The 17,473-nt window shown below is 35.5% G+C and overlaps 1 protein-coding gene across 5 annotated transcripts in view; it reads left to right on the forward strand.

Moving 5' to 3' along the window:
• Positions 1–17,473, forward strand: part of LOC139972054 (vitamin D3 receptor B-like) — a 238,195-nt gene that overhangs the window by 209,962 nt on the left and 10,760 nt on the right. For all 5 annotated transcript variants that reach the window (XM_071978947.1, XM_071978948.1, XM_071978944.1 and 2 more), the window contains 2 exons: positions 9,587–9,831; positions 17,041–17,273. In XM_071978947.1, coding sequence (XP_071835048.1) covers positions 9,597–9,831; positions 17,041–17,273 — 468 coding nt within the window. In that variant the 5' untranslated portion in view covers positions 9,587–9,596. The remainder of the gene's footprint in view (positions 1–9,586; positions 9,832–17,040; positions 17,274–17,473) is intronic.

The raw sequence follows: 17,473 nt of genomic DNA on the forward strand, positions 1-17,473 counted from the left end.
CTGCTGTTCATCACTCTTCTTTCTCTTTCAAGGTTTGAAGTTATGAATATGTATGGATGCCAGCCTAATGAACAATCACACTCCCCATTGGTCAGTTGCAACAGTTGCACACTGTGTGCTTCTCTGTTTCTTCTATGTGTAGAATTAACTACCTTGCTGTATGTATTATACTGATGAATATGCATCATCCAATGTACTTTCAGGTCCACTCCCCTCACACCCATCCCCCTGTCCCACCCACTCCCCTTCATTGTAAGCACTGGTGGAATTGACAGTATGAGCATAATTTTTCTATCAGATAAAGATGAGGATATGTTTATATATTATTGATGGTATGGTTGATTTTGTCAGTTAAGTTTCTCAGTGTCTTTATGATACTGCTGCCACCATTAGTTACTTGTGTGTTAGGTTACTTTTACACTAGATCTGGATCTAATCTCCTGCTCAGGATCAGATCCTGTGCTCCAGCTTTAAGGTTGTAGTATAAATGCAGATCAGATCCGGATCTTATCCTCCAATTTTGATCCTGGGAAGGATCTGATCCCGAGCACAAAATCACATTTTTTGTGGATAAACTCTAGGATCAACGGTGATCCGAGATCATTGGTGACCTTTACATTATGCAACCACTGACTTCCTCAAGGGAACTTCACTACATGTGCAGTAGCGCACTTAGTGCTGCATAAAACTGGTGTGTAAATTGAAGTAGTCTGGCAGCCACATCCGCTTTAAATATCACTCGCTGTGCACAGAGAGGATCAGAGCTAAGTGTAAATGTGCCAGGATCAAGGCATGATCAAGGCATGTTATCATTCACTGATAATGTGATCTACTGATAGGGTCAGGAGCTCAGATCCAGGTTTATTGTAAAAGCACCGGTAGCCCTCCCTGACCCTTCAGCTATACCTATGACCCTGGATGTATGCCTGCCAAATATAAGTCATACGGTCTGCCAGTCCCAGTCCACCAGACATCTATTTGACCTTTATTGTTCTCATATGTAGTATTCTGTAATTTGTGATATCTATATCAGTAATTCTGCACTCTATTGGTATCAGACTCCCATACATTATAAAGATTTATATGATTACTTTGCTTCTGAAATTCTTTGTAATATTTGACCAACTATTTTCTCAAAATAACTAATAAATTGACTGCAGATCATTATATTTACAAAGGCTTTGGCCAGTAATAATAGATTGTTCGTAAATGAAACTGTGGATGCAGTCTTCAATAGAACTTGTGGTAACCCTGGACGAGGGTAGTACTCGGTGAGGTTTGATAGAAGTCTGATTGTTGTAGGCGGCCTTGTATCGGGGCTAATTTCCCTGCCGCTACTTGCAGGACTGTATAAACACGGGCAAGAATTGTATGAATGAATCAAGCCAAACATAGCAACTGTCATAACCTTCTTGTCAGCTTTAAACATGTTTATGGAAGCCGGCAGTCTGCGCTTTGGTAATCAGATTAAGTGAGTTTGTTTTGGCCTCCTCAGAAGATGACAAGCTCTCTGAAGACCAGTTTGAGTCTCTCCGCTGCTATGTTAGCTAACATAAACATGATCTTTCTCGTCAGTGTTCAACACACCTGGACGATCACGATTGGTCTATATACATTTTGCCAATCTTTCTCTGCAGTGCAGATCATTTGATGAAATTATCTTTCTGCTTATTTCACAGAGAGTAGTAGCATTCCAAGGTGACTCTTGAGAAGTTGTATTGATTTGTGATGAGTAGATTCACGAACACATTCATGACATGCATCTTTTTTAAAAACAAAATTAAATAAAAGATATTTCTCTGTATTTTTTCTTAATTTTCAGTGTTGTCTATGATTAACATCCTCTGCATAAATTATTATTATTATTGGTGGCTTGAAGCAGTTGTTTTCATTCAAATGAGCATTAATGGGTTGATATACTGTGGTAGTACCATGGTGGTAGTACTAATGTAGCTGGGTATTACAGAAGCAGTTTATATCTAAATAGTATCATCATTGGAGTGTCTCTAAGGGTTAACGGATCACAGAATTAGATGCAGTTACTATAGTAACAGTTTACATCTACATAGAATAATCATTGGAGTGGATCACAGAATTAGTTATAGTTACTATTGTAACAGTTTAGATCTACATAGTATCATCATTGGAGTGGATCACAGAATTAGTTATAGTTACTATAGTAACAGTTTATGATCTACAAAGTATCATCATTGGAGTGGATCACAGAATTAGTTATAGTTACTATAGTAACAGTTTAGATCTACATAGTATCATCATTGGAGTGTCTCTATTCCAAGGTTTAACCGATCACAGAATTAGTTGTAGTTACTATGGTTACTTGGTCATTTCATAGCATATTTGTGGCATTAATTACATGTCATTAAATCAGACTTAATCAAGTCTTCAGCTTTGGTTATAGAATGGCTTAAGCACCAGAACCACATGACACAGACAACAAAATATTTTAGTCTTTACTCTTTTCAAGTGAGAGTTGTTATATCGCTATTGGTTCATGTAAATTACATCATCGGCGAGTGGGTCATATTAACGCAGATCAGAGCATTTATCAAAGAGCTATTCTCATAAAAAGAATAATGTTGCGAGCCTTCCAGCCTCCCTAGCTATCAATACTCCCTTACATATAGCAATAAATCTAGGTATGTAAATCCATCATATGATCTTACTGGTGCCTATATAATCTAGGCTGTAGAATCTCCACCAAAACACATTCCAAGCACCCAACATTTGTCAGCAGTTTTGGGTTGTTGTGTTCGACTATATTATGACATTATACTGTACATTATTCTGTGTTATCATCTATCATCGTATTCTTCATCTACCTGTCTGGCTGCTTGCGTCTTCGTCTAGCCATTCCATTTGCTAAATTAATGTTTAGCTTTCCCAGTTGCCTTCTTTCTTTTTCTGTTCTGGTGTCTAGTTTTGGTTTCTCTTCCCTGAGAGGATGAGAGAGACCACTGGTATTGTATATAACTTGTCATCAGTTCTAACATTAATAACAGCATACGTGTGCAACTATTTTAACTGTAATAAAGGCCATGTTCACTTCTAGTCATTAGAAAGACATTTCAGAGGTTCTACATATATATGGCAAATCAGGAGAGATTTTCATGAATGCATAAGTTCACTTCACTTGGCCTATTTATCCTGCAACTCCTTCCTTCCCCCTCCCCCTTCACGAGAATGGAGGTGAATACTTAATGTGCTTAATATGCATACACGAGGATTTATTTGAACATTTGTTGCATAAGCTATTATGGAGTAAGTTTTTTTTATTGAAGGAACACATTCATTTATCCATCCAGTCCTTAGCAATTATTTTGGTTGATTTAATTCTACAGTGATCTTGATTGGGAATAAGAGACCATCAAGATATTTTGTTTTGCCTCAAGGCAACAGCTTACCAATGCATTCACAGAACAGTTTTAATATTTGTGAACTGTCTAAACCCTATAGCTCTATGAAACATGGGCAAGGAAAGAAGCATTGAATAACATTAATTAAATTACATTAATTACATTGTCACTCCAGTAACTATGTTAATTAATACAACCAGTATGAAATATTCCTTTTTTACATAAGAGATATAAATAATGCAGTGTTAGTAACTAGGTTACCTATAAAGATTATGAAGTATTGTTACATTAGAGGTATAAATAAAACAGTGTTAGTCACTAGGTTACCTATGAACATTGTTAAGTATTGTTACATTAGAGGTATAAATAATGCAGTGTTAGTCACTAGGTTACCTATGAACATTATGAAGTATTGTTACATTAGAGGTATAAATAAAACAGTGTTAGTCACTAGGTTACCTATGAACATTATGAAGTATTGTTACATTAGAGGTATAAATAAAACAGTGTTAGTCACTAGGTTACCTATGAACATTATGAAGTATTGTTACATTAGAGGTATAAATAAAACAATGTTAGTCACTAGGTTACCTATGAACATTATGAAGTATTGTTACATTAGAGGTATAAATAAAACAGTGTTAGTCACTAGGTTACCTATGAACATTATGAAGTATTGTTACATTAGAGGTATAAATAAAACAGTGTTAGTCACTAGGTTACCTATGAACATTATGAAGTATTGTTACATTAGAGGTATAAATAAAACAATGTTAGTCACTAGGTTACCTATGAACATTATGAAGTATTGTTACATTAGAGGTATAAATAAAACAATGTTAGTCACTAGGTTACCTATGAACATTATGAAGTATTGTTACATTAGAGGTATAAATAAAACAATGTTAGTCACTAGGTTACCTATGAACATTATGAAGTATTGTTACATTAGAGGTATAAATAAAACAATGTTAGTCACTAGGTTACCTATGAACATTATGAAGTATTGTTTCATTAGAGGTATAAATAAAACAATGTTAGTCACTAGGTTACCTATGAACATTATGAAGTATTGTTACATTAGAGGTATAAATAAAACAATGTTAGTCACTAGGTTACCTATGAACATTATGAAGTATTGTTACATTAGAGGTATAAATAAAACAATGTTAGTCACTAGGTTACCTATGAACATTATGAAGTATTGTTACATTAGAGGTATAAATAAAACAGTGTTAGTCACTAGGTTACCTATGAACATTATGAAGTATTGTTTCATTAGAGGTATAAATAAAACAATGTTAGTCACTAGGTTACCTATGAACATTATGAAGTATTGTTACATTAGAGGTATAAATAAAACAGTGTTAGTCACTAGGTTACCTATGAACATTATGAAGTATTGTTACATTAGAGGTATAAATAAAACAGTTTTAGTCACTAGGTTACCTATGAACATTATGAAGTATTGTTACATTAGAGGTATAAATAAAACAGTGTTAGTCACTAGGTTACCTATGAACATTATGAAGTATTGTTACATTAGAGGTATAAATAAAACAGTGTTAGTCACTAGGTTACCTATGAACATTATGAAGTATTGTTACATTAGAGGTATAAATAAAACAATGTTAGTCACTAGGTTACCTATGAACATTATGAAGTATTGTTACATTAGAGGTATAAATAAAACAGTGTTAGTCACTAGGTTACCTATGAACATTATGAAGTATTGTTTCATTAGAGGTATAAATAAAACAATGTTAGTCACTAGGTTACCTATGAACATTATGAAGTATTGTTACATTAGAGGTATAAATAAAACAGTGTTAGTCACTAGGTTACCTATGAACATTATGAAGTATTGTTTCATTAGAGGTATAAATAAAACAGTGTTAGTCACTAGGTTACCTATGAACATTATGAAGTATTGTTACATTAGAGGTATAAATAAAACAGTGTTAGTCACTAGGTTACCTATGAACATTATGAAGTATTGTTACATTAGAGGTATAAATAAAACAGTGTTAGTCACTAGGTTACCTATGAACATTATGAAGTATTGTTACATTAGAGGTATAAATAAAACAATGTTAGTCACTAGGTTACCTATGAACATTATGAAGTATTGTTACATTAGAGGTATAAATAAAACAATGTTAGTCACTAGGTTACCTATGAACATTATGAAGTATTGTTTCATTAGAGGTATAAATAAAACAATGTTAGTCACTAGGTTACCTATGAACATTATGAAGTATTGTTACATTAGAGGTATAAATAAAACAATGTTAGTCACTAGGTTACCTATGAACATTATGAAGTATTGTTACATTAGAGGTATAAATAAAACAGTGTTAGTCACTAGGTTACCTATGAACATTATGAAATATCCCTTCTTCATATAGGAGATATAACAAATGCAATGTTAGTCACTAGATTATGTATGAACATGAAATGTTTCTTGTTACATTAGAGGTATGTTTAATGTAATGTTGGCTACGTACAGTAGTAGGTTACCTAGGAATAGTATAAGAAGTATTCCTTGTTTCATCAGGTTGCAGTTATGTTAATCATGCCTTGCTGGTTGATGTCAAATTCATTCAGTACTCCTATATATGTAAGTAAACATGCTATAGTAAGCTAGGCCTACATGTACACTTAGGTGTACATGGCATACACTTTGAAAGGATTTTCAGAAAAACCCAAGCTAGAGATATCATTAATGTCTCTATTCATCCATTCTTGAACTTACAACATAATAAGACTAGAAATTAAGTGTAACATATAGTTTTTGATATATAGCCCCAATATAACTTTGTACATATCAGTTTTGGAAGAGAATTCCAAGTTTTAAAGCTTTCATTTGCCAAAAGTACATTTACTCACATGGGTATTTCATGCTCAAAACATACAATAACTCTTGTTTCCCTTGTTATTATTGGAAGGTGACACATCAGAGGCTTGAACTTTCCTCACTTTTATCTCTGTTAGTAAATTAAGGTCAAGGTTCAACAATGTCAAGCCTTACCAAGGTTAATCAATTTGATTGGGGCAAAATTTCCCACCATAAACAAAGAGTGAACTTCACAACTCTTTTGAGTGTGAAAGATCTAAATTAAAAGGTTAGTTGTACTTCAAAGGAAACTGGAGAGAAGGACGAGGAGGCACAGCAATGATCTGATTGAATCATTGGACCCTTTTCATATACATGAACATTAATGTGTAGATGTAGCTTAATAGGTCTCTTCCTGGTCATGTATACATAGTACTTTGACAGCTGTTTCAAATGACTTATCCCTGGCATCAGCCGCTCAAACTGGTAACACAAACCCACCCTTGCAAGTAGTATCATGAAAGAATTTTTTCTTTTTTACTTCATCACAACTTTTTCAGATATTTTGAAAGTTTAGCTATTTTAGATCACATCCATGTTTGGAAGAAGGTGGTATTTACTTTTAACACTTAGACATCAACCTTGCTTAGTATAAAGACTATCGCTCTCTTTCGCACCCAAAATATGGAAGAAAGTCGGGTGGTCGCTCACATTCAAATCTCAAGAACTATTTTACTACCAGTCTGGGAGAAATTGTCTGTTCTGATACTTTTATATCTTTTATAAGATTCTTCCCGGTGTTTAGTTATAATTTGGACAACCAGAATTTCCAGCAATGTATAGCAATTTCAGAACTTTTATCAATTTCTAGCTGCTAAAAAGTTTTAGGCAATAGAAATGAGTTTTAAAGTATGATGTGCTTAATTGACCTCATAGTGTAAAAAGCAAATATCCCAGATCCTGAAAAACCAAACAAGAATAGTATCCTGTACAGGTAACCATGGTATGCCCATGAAATACTGAAGGAATAATTTATGAAGGTAGAATGGAAAGGGGGGGACTATGTGGGGAATAACATTGCTGAGGAATGTTTAAGAATATCATGAAATCCCTGGCATTGATTGTTGATACAGTGCCTCATTATCACACTGTGGGGTTATATGTACCTGTGTACACATTCCAACAAGCCAGTCTCATGAAAGTATACAGGAAAGAAAGTGCAAGTTGTTCTTGAAAGTACATCTCGAAGGAGTAGTTGAGTCTCGGAATCTAAGGAGGAAGACACAGCGGGCTCGGGACATTAGCTTCAATTACTTTAGCCCCACGCTGGGTTATTCCTTTTGTGTCATTTCTCTGCCTTTGAAGCAGCTTGACCTTCACGTTTTTGCTTTCTTTCTTTACTTCTTCTATTCAGGAAATATCCTTTCGTTTCTTTTTGGCTTATTCCTGTTTACTTGGCATTCCATTCAACCCTCTCTGCCTATTCATATTGTATCCAGTCACTTCTTTAAAGAAAAAAGAGAGAGAAAAAAATCGTCTTTCCCCTGGAGGGAATCAAGTCTAGAAAAAACTCAGAAAGCATGAAATTACCTCATATAAAGTTGCCTGTGTTTAATCTGCAATTGAAAAAATATCCAAAGGCCTAAGGGATGCCGCAGGTAAAGCAAGCTCCTCTCTGGGTTTTGTTTTTCTTTTCTTCTTGTTTGTCTCTCTTCCAATTCTCAGTCTCCTACCAAAAGATTTTCAAAAGGAGGTCGCAGGAATGGGAAACAAAGTTGTAACAGAATCTTTAGGTGTTGGAACCCTGGATGAAAGGCAGGCAGTTCTGCTATATATGGATTAGTCTTAAATTCTATCAATTTGCAAAGGACTGAAGCGTTGTCATGTAGTCGTCTAGCTGACAAGTTTATTCCTCCAGTCAGCCGTGGTTTTTTCGTCTTTTAGCTACTCACGGCGGCGCGTGAACATCATTGGGCTGGTATTTAGTCCCATTTCAAGAATAAACGGTAACCATGAATTGGCAAACATTGCTGCACTTTTGGTAATGACTTCTGCTGCCTCTGATAGGCTGCACGAGTAGCTGATTCGGTCGTGTTTACCTAAATTTGTCTTGCTACATCGCGTTGATCTGGTCCATCTAAAGTCTTCGGTAAATTGCATTTTTGGTATTAATGATTTCATGTTGGGAGGGTTGTACTGGACTGATATGATGCTTTATCTCAGGACAGGCATTATTATCTTCATGAAGGAGTCGTGCGATCAGCGGCGATTGGCTGCTATGTTCCACCGACGTTGGCCGTCACTGACGCCACAGTTGTGTACACGAGTCCAATTCTGTCATAAATCTTGTTTGCTCTGAGCCATATCATGCCAAACTTTGAAACTGTCGTACTTGGGATTTCATGCGAGAAAACATCCTCAAATATCAATTTATCTCATGTCATTTCTTGTTTAGCTATTAAGTGCCGAGGAGAAACGGTAGCCCTCTGTCCCAATACTTTGAATGCACCATTCGCTAGGTTTACATGGTCAAACGTAGGAAAAGTTTCATTCTATTTAATATTGAATAATATTTAGGAAATATTCCATTACATTCATTAGTGGTTTAAAAGACCAGAACCAAACAAAGTAAATATTTGTTTCACAGAGCTAGCAAATATTTTTTCACTTACAGTTTATATATTTATATACATATAAATGTAAATGTTCCCTTGTAACATGGTCTCAACTAGGGGCATTTCTCTACTTCAGTTATTAGAACACATGTGGATGATGTTAAAGAGATTTACTTCCATTATAATAATGGCCTCACCACCAAGCTGTGCATGCATGGCTAATGTTGGACTAAGAAAGGATAATTTGATTCTTTCTGGGGAGGGGAGGAAGAGTCTGTTTTATGGGAAGAAATGTTTGCCACATCATTATGCAAAAAGTTATGAACTGTTATGCAGATTAAATGGCTGTCTCTGCTTGGGGTAGAGTACCATCATAGACTGGGGCTGAACTCTCCACCTATTGCAGTAGTCGGCAAATGTAATTCTCTGTACCGCATAGAAACTCATGCTATATAGTAATGAATCTAAGACTTCTAAAAAAACATTTTTGTAGATATTTGAACAAAGAAGATTTGAATAAATTTGAATAAAATAAAGTGGACAGTATTTACTATTAGCAGTGTTCCATTGATTAACAGTTCAGATATGTGTAGAACAAATCAAAGTTATTTTCCCTAACTAGAGGGAGACAGATATTCAGGGAGGTGCTTTCAGAGCTGTTGTAATTAACCTGTCAAGTGGAGATCTTGCATGATCAGAAAATATTGTTTTGCCCGAATATAATATTTAATTATATTTATTGTTTCTTGCTTATTCCTCAGGTTTGAGAAAATGTCTGTTGACTACTCCAAGCAGAAATGTTTAGTCTGCGGGGACAAAGCCAGTGGCCTTCATTACACCGTTGTTTCCTGCGAAAGCTGCAAAAGTTTCTTTGGCCGTAAGATCAAGAGCAAAGCCAAGTTTTCCTGTGAGGCCAATGGCAATTGTGTAATGGACCTGTATACCAGGCGGCATTGCCCAGCCTGCCGGTTGAAAAAGTGTCTGGACGTTGGCATGAAACCAGAACGTAAGTTCTCATTCACTCATTTTTGTCTCTTACGTAAGACTGGCAATTTAGTAGAGTAGTAACTGTTTCGTAGTGAGTAGTGAGTACTTCAACAGGTAGCTTCATATTCGCTTAGTACAATTAACAAACTCTCATTAATGTGAATGAAGTCAGGCATCTTGTACCATGGTAGGGGAAGTCAGGCATCTTGTATCATGGTAGGGGAAGATAAACTCTGAATGAAGTCAGGCATCTTGTATCATGGTAGGGAAGGTGAGCTCATGAGACATCAACAAACCTGATGGAAAGCCTCTTGAGAATGTTCGTCTCCTGTAAACTTACAGTAAGGCCATATATATCATTAGAATCTGGGAGAAAAACCCTCTTTAAAACTTTAAGGGGACATGATCCCTCTTCTCTTCCTCTCCCCACCCCGCCACACCACTTTACTTGTAGAGGAACCCTCTGTTGGGATGCTTAGGGGTAAAAGTTTGGATCCAAACCTTGTTTAAAATCTTTTAATCTACAGTGAAGGGTGTAAGCCATATGATGGCACTATACCTCGACTGACAAAAGTGTGGTTGGTCTCATAGAAGAAATACCCCAACAGCAGTGATTTACACTGGGAGAGAGGCTGGTGTGTGATATGTATATTACCCTTGCAGGCATTTACAGCATGATAAATGAACATTCCATAAACATTGGCACTGTCAAGTTTCTCTGATGATGGTCTAAGTGAGATGAAACAGGTGGTTTCCAGCCATTTCAGGGTGACATTTCCAAATTATTTGCTCCCTTCCCAGCAAGCTGTTTGCATCCCGACACAATTATTTGGTCGTTAAAGAAGCAATATTTTCTTTGCTTATTTACAATTCAGGTTGGGTCATAGGTGCTGCAGGATTCCTGAATTGTAGGGGGGTTTTTTTATGAACTCATGAATATTCATGATTTTATTGCTCAGACAATTAATTGGTAATGAAATTTGCTGACGAGTTGTTGGATCGCAACATTTCAAGAAAGTATCTTTGTCCCGCTAGACTTTCGGGACACTCACAAATGGGTTTCGACGTCAAGCCGTAGGAACTGTCTATACATGGAAGTATGTTAATCATAGGGATGATGTAACGTTACTTACGACACAAATAGTTGAATAAAAGGATGTCATTTCAGGGAGGACAAAGTGACCATATTTTGTGTCACAAATTTGCCAACTTGATTGCACTAGATGTGGACTGTCAACCCATGTCCTTCAAGATAGGAACACATTTATTCCACCAAACACTACTATGAACAGATACAGTACAGCACAGCTACCAACAAACACTACAACAAGCAGATACAGTATAGCACAGCTACCACCAAACACTCCTGTGAACATATACAGTACAATACAGCTACCAACAAACACTACTATGAACAGATACAGGCTCAGTGGAGGAAGGTGGCAGCAGATATACAATCCTGGTCTTATCAATGTTTAGTTGCATGGTCTCACCAGTGAGTTCCATGTGGTTTAATAGAGTATGTGAGTAATGTAGATAGTGGAAGGTGGCAGCAGATCTTGTAGAACATGATTCTTGTAATACATGACTCATACATCTCTAGTAAAACATGATTCTTATAATATATGATTCTTGCAACACATGATTCTTATTTTATATGATTCCTGTAACACATGATTCTTGTGATATATAATACATGATTCTTGTAATACATGATTCTTGTAATATATAATACATGATTCTTGTAATACATGATTCTTGTAAACCACAGTTCTTATAAAACATGATTCTTATCAAACTTGATTCTTGTAATAAATGACTCATGTAAACAATGACTCTTGTAATTCACATGATTCTTGTAATTCACATGATTCTTGTAATTCAGTTGTTTCTTGCACAAAACAATGTTCACTCCCTGAACACTGATTCTTTATACCTTCTCTAAACTTCTGAAAATAGAAACAGTTCTTTGTAAACTGTGCATTTCTAGAAGTTTGAACTTAAAACTGAACTTTCAAAGCAATCCATCAAGGGAGCACTTACAATGAGGGACATCAATTTTAGGAAAATAACAAGTTATTAACTTTCAGTGGAATCACTTAGCATGATGCTTCATAGATTTATATTGTTACATTTATAGCTGTAGTCTTCTCTATTAACTGTCAGTTGCCAGTGAATGCTACATCTATGAAATTAAGGGAGGGGGTGACTTGTAAACTTCAGAGATGATGATACAGATTTTAAATTGCTCAGCAGTTTTACAATGAATGACAAAACTACCAACATGGTCAGAATATTGACTTGTAATACAAGTTGAACCCGGTAGCTATCTTCACTCCCTTAGTTTGGTTTATGGAAGGGAATTGTACTGTGCTTGATCTAATACGCAACACTTTGTAGCACTTTTATAAAATTATGGAAATAAGTTAGACAGGTTTGGATAGATACTGTTGGATCATTCAGTAATATTTTAGGGTACAGTAATGTATTATGTATGAATGGTTAATATGCAGTATATGTGTATTATTGGGTAATTTGTGGCATGTGTGGGGTATTGTGTATGAATAAGCAGTATAAATGAATAAGCAGTATATATGTGTATTATTGGGTAATTTGTTGCATGTGTGGGGTATTCTGTAGAATAGGTTATATGTTGTATGTTTTGGTAACACCGTAATATATTATGTGTGGATAATATATTCAAGGGTGATGTGGTATATGTTCAACTGTTCATGGTAATGTGTGGATGGGTATGATATTGTATGTGTGGGTAATGTGTGGATGGGTGTTATGTTGTATGTGTGGGTAATATGTGGATGGGCATTATGTTGTATGTGTGGGTAATGTGTGGATGGGTAATTATGTTGAATGTGTTGGAAATGTTTTATCGTTGATTGATATTTAAATGTAGGTTATATATTCTCATTACTCTCTATCACAGCTGTTCGATACTAAATTTAATAATAAAGTTATGATTTACAATAAGAACCGTAATAGTTACATCCTCGGCTAAATAATACAACACTATCATCGTACTGGAAAATACTATCACTCTGTGAACAAGACTGCTAAATTTCTTCCATGGTTTTATGTACTTTGTCCATTTTGTTTCAATAGCATTTTGCTGTAATATACCAGCTAGTTTATAACTGAACTTCCCTTAATGAACAACATAGTACCAACTGGTGTACATGTTTCCCTTATTTGACTAGTCGGATAATGCTCACAGAGCTCATTGTGAATAGCAGCTGTAATCTTAGACTAAAACCATCAGCATATTTGTAGCATTCACCTCCTTTCGAGTAGCTTGCTCTCTGTCTCTCTCTCCGTCTCTCTCCTTCCTTCCTTCATTATCTGCTGTTTTCTTGAAATCCTTTCGCTAGATCAGGGGGAGACTTTGGAAGCATAAAGTCCTCAAGTCATGTAGCGTAAAGATAACATTATCCGTCGGGTATCAATTAAGCAGAGTCTGTTGAATGAGGTGATGTCATTGACAAGACTGGCTTTCTGCATCTTAAGCTAAGAGATGCAGGTCTAGTTTTCATCTGAGAGGTCTGCTGGATTGGCCTCTAGGTCGGAGAAGAGCATATGAAGTAACCATATTTTTTGCATTCAGAAAATTCATAACTTTGTTAGAAATGGCTGTGGGGAGAAGTAATTAGCTCCTTTGTAGCTATAGGTCATGTCATATCAAAATGATTGAATTAATAACAATTGATTTCCTCAGTGAAAAGTACGTCAGGTTGACTCTAGCTGATAACTCAGGAGAGGTTAATACTGGGGATGAAATATTATTGTATCTATGTATGACTATATATGGATTCATTGCTATATTCAGGGGCTTTGATCCGTCAATATTCAGGTAAATTTTGTTTTAGCGTTCAGTGTCAGGACTAACGCTAATAGGAATCAGCTGCAGTATTATCATAGAGTAATCTTTTCTACAGTGTTGCAGAAGCTAGGGAAAATGTATTGAAGATGGCTGTTATGTGGCCATGTTACATTGCAATAGCAAGGTAGAATGTATTAAAGATGCCTGTTATGTGGCCATGTTACATTGCAATAGCTAGGTAGAATGAATTAAAAATGCCTGTTATGTGGCCATGTTACATTGCAATAGCTAGGTAGAATGAAGTGAAGATGGCTCTTATGTGGCCATGTTATATTGTAATAGCTAGATAGAATGTGTCAATTGAAGATGCCTGTTATGTGGCCATGTTACATTGCAATAGCTAGGTAGAATGAATTAAAAATGCCTGTTATGTGGCCATGTTACAGTGTAATAGCTAGGTAGAATGAAGTGAAGATGGCTGTTATGTGGCCATGTTACAGTGTAATAGCTAGGTAGAATGTATTGAAGATGGCTGTTATGTGGCCATGTTACAGTGTAATAGCTAGGTAGAATGTATTGAAGATGCCTGTTATGTGGCCATGTTACAGTGTAATAGCTAGGTAGAATGTATTGAAGATGGCTGTTATGTGGCCATGTTACAGTGTAAGATGGCTCTTATGTGGCCATGATACGTTGCAATAGCTAGGTAGAATGTTCTGAAGATGGCTGTTATGTGGCCATGTTACAGTGTAATAGCTAGGTAGAATGAAGTGAAGATGGCTCTTATGTGGCCATGATACGTTGCAATAGCTAGGTAGAATGTTCTGAAGATGGCTGTTATGTGGCCATGTTACATTGTAATAGTCAGGTAGATGTATCAATTGAAAATGGCTGTTATGTGGCCATGTTACATCGTAATAGCTAGGTAGAATGAATTGAAGATGCCTGTTATGTGGCCATGTTACATTGTAATAGCTATATAGAATGTATCAATTGAAGATGCCTGTTATGTGGCCATGTTACATTGCAATAGCTAGGTAGAATGTGTTAAAGATGGCTGTTATGTGGCCATGTTACATTGCAATAGCAAGGTAGAATGTATTGAAGATGTCCGTTATGTGACCATGTTACATTGCAATAGCTAGGTAGAATGTGTTAAAGATGGCTGTTATGTGGCCATGTTACATTGTAATAGTCAGGTAGATGTATCAATTGAAAATGGCTGTTATGTGGCCATGTTACATCGTAATAGCTAGGTAGAATGTATTGAAGATGGCTGTTATGTGACCATGTTACATTGTACTAGCTAGGTAGAATGTATTGAAGATGTCCGTTATGTGGCCATGTTACATTGCAATAGCTAGGTAGAATGTGTTAAAGATGGCTGTTATGTGGCCATGTTACATTGTAATAGTCAGGTAGATGTATCAATTGAAAATGGCTGTTATGTGGCCATGTTACATCGTAATAGCTAGGTAGAATGAATTGAAGATGCCTGTTATGTGGCCATGTTACATTGTAATAGCTAGGTAGAATGTATCATATATTATAAGAATCATGTTTTACAAGAGTCATGTTTACATGAGTCATGTTTTACAAGATTGGTTTCGTAAGAAGCAAATTGTGAAAGTGTCACCGTTCAATGCTTGTAATATCCTTGTTCTTACTTCTTGAACCAGTAGAATTGTAGAGAAACTATCAGCAGGTTTCATTGGCTATGTGAGAACCAAACAGTGTTAATACAAAACTATATCAATCATTAATATATCAATAAAATTTACTTTGGGATGATGGTACAGTTGGTTAATTGGTTAGTTGTTATAATTGGGTAATTACTTGTTTAATTGGTTGACATGAGTAATGGTTATTGTGGTATGTACATCAAAGCCACATGCGATTTAGGTATAATGTCACTGATATTTTGGCTGTGAAGACATCAAGTCAATATAGTTCTAGCCATATTTCCTCTCTCGTTCTGATGAAATACCAAGCTGTTTTGTTCATACTGCATTCATTTGTCAAATCTATAGAGAAGTTCCTAATATTTTGATAAATTTATGCCAAAGTTTGAATTGGGAAGGGACTATCATCCAAGTTGGTCTGTAGAGTTTATTATCCTGGTTGTGACTCCAGGCTCTGGCTTCTCAGGTATTGATCCAATGTTTTGTCAGATGGAATCTCTGGTGTATTTCAATTAGGTCACGCAGTTGAGGTAGCTGTGACCTAATGCTCCCTGCTCAAATAAACTATGACTCGGATCATAATCCATAAAAAGAAAACGTCCCAAAATAACTGATAACATTCTGGGCAAAGAAAGAAAGATAAAATATTAACCAACTCTGAGGAAAAGAAAGCATATCTCTCTTATTTCAAACGTTTGTTGTTTTTATGTACATATAGCAACAGCTAATTATACTGGATAATACTTGTCATTGTTTGGTGACAAGAATGTGAATGTGGTTATGACAATAGAAGAAAACAAAGATAAATAAACAACAGACTGGGTACAAGAATCACCAAAAATCATGATCAATAAATTCAGAGGGAATAACTAATCTTGTACAGCTTATGTCACCAGGGTTGTGTTTGGACTTGATAAGCCACAGAGAAGCATATAATCGTACTAATTTACTTTATTTTGCTGCATAATAATTACATAATTACTATTAAAAGTTTAATGATGATTAATAATTATAATGCTTAAAAGCTTATTTCAAATATAATTTTCTTTTCCTGTCAACGAAAACCTACAGATGAACTGAAGAGCGCCATGCTACTCTCATTGGAATGTTTTAATGTTTCACTAATTATAGCAAATGTTGTCCTGAACTACATTTTAACAACATTTTGAACCAAGATAATTTCATGTTGTTTTCATCAATGATTATATGATCCATAATATGATGTATGATCACAGTCTATTTATTTAGTCTGTTACATGTAGTATAATCACTGTGTTATCCAATTAATAATTTCATGTATGATCATCACAGTTTATTTTGATCCATTTTATGTTTGATCCACTTCATTATGACATATGTTGTATGCTACTTTGATCCATTCTATGTTTGATCCACTTCATTATGACATATATGTTGTATGCTACTTTGATCCATTCTATGTTTGATCCACTTCATTATGACATATATGTTGTATGCTACTTTGATCCATTCTGTTTGATCCACTTCATTATTACATATATGTTGTATGCTACTTTGATCCATTCTATGTTTGATCCAGTGCTTCATTATGACATATGTTGTATGTTACTTTGATCCATTCTATATTTGATCCAGTGCTTCATTATGACATATGTTGTATGCTACTTTGATCCATTCTATGTTTGATCCATTTCATTATGACATATGTTGTATGCTGTTTTGATCTTTGTCACAGGTGTTTGGGATGAAAAGAGGCTAGAGACAAGAAAACCGTTGGAGAGGAAAAACAAGAAGAAACAGAGCAATAACATCCAACAGGCATCTCCTCCCACCATGCCTGTCAGTACCTCTACCGTTCCTCCAACTATTTCAGACACAATTCCAAAACTCTCTCCATCCCAAGCAGAGTTGATCGGGGCCCTGGAAAAGGCCAAGAAGGAAGCCACTGTCACCAATATTCAACACAAGGTAAATTCATGAAACCCTTTGAGAAAAGTTATCATGTAGGTTATAATGTATAATCTCTAAGTATGTGTTTGGGATATTGTGTTTGTATGTGTTTGGGATATTGTGTTTGTATGTGTTTGGGATATTGTGTTTGTATGTGTTTGGGATGTATGTGTTTGTATGTGTTTGTTTATGTTTGTATGTGTTTGGGATATTGTGCA

Source organism: Apostichopus japonicus, chromosome 8 (genome assembly GCF_037975245.1).
Source record: "Apostichopus japonicus isolate 1M-3 chromosome 8, ASM3797524v1, whole genome shotgun sequence".
In the NCBI taxonomy this organism is placed as follows: domain Eukaryota; kingdom Metazoa; phylum Echinodermata; class Holothuroidea; order Aspidochirotida; family Stichopodidae; genus Apostichopus; species Apostichopus japonicus.